Below are 2,463 nucleotides of genomic sequence, written 5' to 3' on the forward strand. Positions count from 1 at the left end.
GCATTGTGACTACCACTGTACTGGGGGCATTGTGACTACCACTGTACTGGGGGCATTGTGACTACCACTGTACTGGGAGCATTGTGACTACCACTGTACTGGGGGCATTGTGACTACCACTGTACTGGGGGAAATTATTATATATTGATATCATTGATGGTGGTGACGATGATGATGAGGAGGATGAAGATGATGATGATGAGGAGGATGAAGATGATGAGGAGGAGGATGAAGATGAATATTGATGATGAGGAGGATGAAGATGATGATTGATGATGATGAGGATGAAGATGATGAGGAGGAGGAGGAGGATGAAGATGAATATTGATGATGAGGAGGATGAAGATGATGATTGATGATGATGAGGATGAAGATGATGAGGAGGAGGATGAAGATGATGAGGAGGAGGAGGAGGAAGATGATGATGAGGAGGATGAAGATGAATGATGATGATGAGGATGAAGATGATGATTGATGAGGAGGAGGAGGATGGAGATGATGATTGATGATGATGATGAGGAGGAGGAGGAGGATGATGATGAGGAGGAGGATGAAGATGAATATTGATGATGAGGAGGATGAAGATGATGATTGATGATGATGAGGATGAAGATGATGAGGAGGAGGATGAAGATGATGATGAGGAGGAGGAGGAAGATGATGATGAGGAGGATGAAGATGAATGATGATGATGAGGATGAAGATGATGATTGATGAGGAGGAGGAGGATGGAGATGATGATGAGAATGAAGATGATTGATGAGGAGGAGGAGGATGGAGATGATGATGAGGATCATTGATGAGGAGGAGGATGAAGATGATTGATGATGAGGAGAAGGAGGAGGATGAAGATGATGATGATTGATGATGAGGAGCAGGAGGAGGAGGATGAAGATGATTGATGATGAGGAGAAGGAGGAGGATGAAGATGATTGATGATGATGAGGAGGAGGATGATGATGATGAGGATGATGATGATGAGGATGATGATGATTGATGATGAGGAGAAGGAGGAGGATGAAGATGATTGATGATGAGGAGGAGGAGGATGATGATGATGATGAGGATGATGATGATGATTGCCTATAGATACAACAAAAGTTTGGTGCTTGGTTCTAAAGCCTTGGTTGATACAATACATGTAATAATGTAATCTGACCACTAGAGGGCGCCAGAGCACTGCCAATAATTGACTCGCTTCTGCCATGATCGGGAATCATTATATACAATGCAGCAATCCATAGCAAGCAGTTACAATGTATCTTTCCTTGTCCTGTGTCTTGTACAATGTTGCCGGGTTACATCTGATTGGTTGATCATCCTTGGTCCCGGCATTGCCCGTGTCTGGGGGGGGGGTATTTGGAGAAGGCAGCAGCCGGTTACACCTAGTGGTCATTGTGATGGGTTGTCATGTGTTGCTGTGTTGCACGTTGCAGGCATGCTCGGTAACCGCAGGGCTCAAGGTCAATGTTTTGGCAACCTGGCGTACGCCCTGAGCCAGCTCGGCGACCACGAGGCGGCGGCAGAGAATTACCTCCACTCTCTGCAAGCGTTTAAAGATTCAGGTATGCAGCAGGTCTCCGGTGGACTGGTATGACACCTGAAGGGGGATCCCGGCTCATGCTGTAGGAGGAGTCGGCATGTCCTTTCGGTTAGAACCCCTGTGTCAGCTCTGGGTCCCCGTTGTGGAGGAGGTAGACAAGCCTGACAAAGGTTTTTACCCTTTCCCACTGTATCCAGGTTCCAATACTGAGCCACAGGCAGAGGCATGCTGGGATTTGTAGTCCAAGCACAGCTAAAGTACAGAGGTTGCCCACTCCATCTATAGCGTTTCCTCTGCTCTACAACTTTGCAGTGATGCTTCTGCACGACAGGGTTCTTCTTCTCAGAGAGATTCTAAATTGGTCACCTCCTATCAGGGACAGGTCCTCTTTGGGCATAGTCACCTATCAGGGACAGGTCCTCTTTGGGCGTAGTCACCTCCTATCAGGGACAGTTCCTCTTTGGGTGTAGTCACCTCCTATCAGGGACAGGTCCTCCTTGGGTGTGGTCACCTCCTATCAGGGACAGGTCCTCTTTGGGTGTGGTCACCTCCTATCAGGGACAGTTCCTCTTTGGGTGTGGTCACCTCCTATCAGGGACAGGTCCTCTTTGGGCGTAGTCACCTCCTATCAGGGACAGGTCCTCTTTGGGCGTAGTCACCTCCTATCAGGGACAGGTCCTCTTTGGGCGTAGTCACCTCCTATCAGGGACAGGTCCTCTTTGGGCGTAGTCACCTTCTATCAGGGACAGGTCCTCTTTGGGCGTAGTCACCTCCTATCAGGGACAGGTCCTCTTTGGGCGTAGTCACCTCCTATCAGGGACAGGTCCTCTTTGGGCGTAGTCACCTCCTTTCAGGGACAGGTCCTCTTTGGGCGTAGTCACCTCCTATCAGGGACAGGTCCTCTTTGGGCGTAGTCACCT

The 2,463-nt window shown here is 48.7% G+C and overlaps 1 protein-coding gene across 1 annotated transcript in view; it reads left to right on the forward strand.

The window, feature by feature from the left end:
• Positions 1 to 2,463, forward strand: part of TTC24 (tetratricopeptide repeat domain 24) — a 19,138-nt gene that overhangs the window by 14,829 nt on the left and 1,846 nt on the right. The window contains exon 4 of the mRNA XM_018566050.1: positions 1,437 to 1,565. Coding sequence (XP_018421552.1) covers positions 1,437 to 1,565 — 129 coding nt within the window. The remainder of the gene's footprint in view (positions 1 to 1,436; positions 1,566 to 2,463) is intronic.

This window comes from Nanorana parkeri, unplaced genomic scaffold (genome assembly GCF_000935625.1).
Source record: "Nanorana parkeri isolate BGI_ZX_2015 unplaced genomic scaffold, ASM93562v1 scaffold911, whole genome shotgun sequence".
In the NCBI taxonomy this organism is placed as follows: domain Eukaryota; kingdom Metazoa; phylum Chordata; class Amphibia; order Anura; family Dicroglossidae; genus Nanorana; species Nanorana parkeri.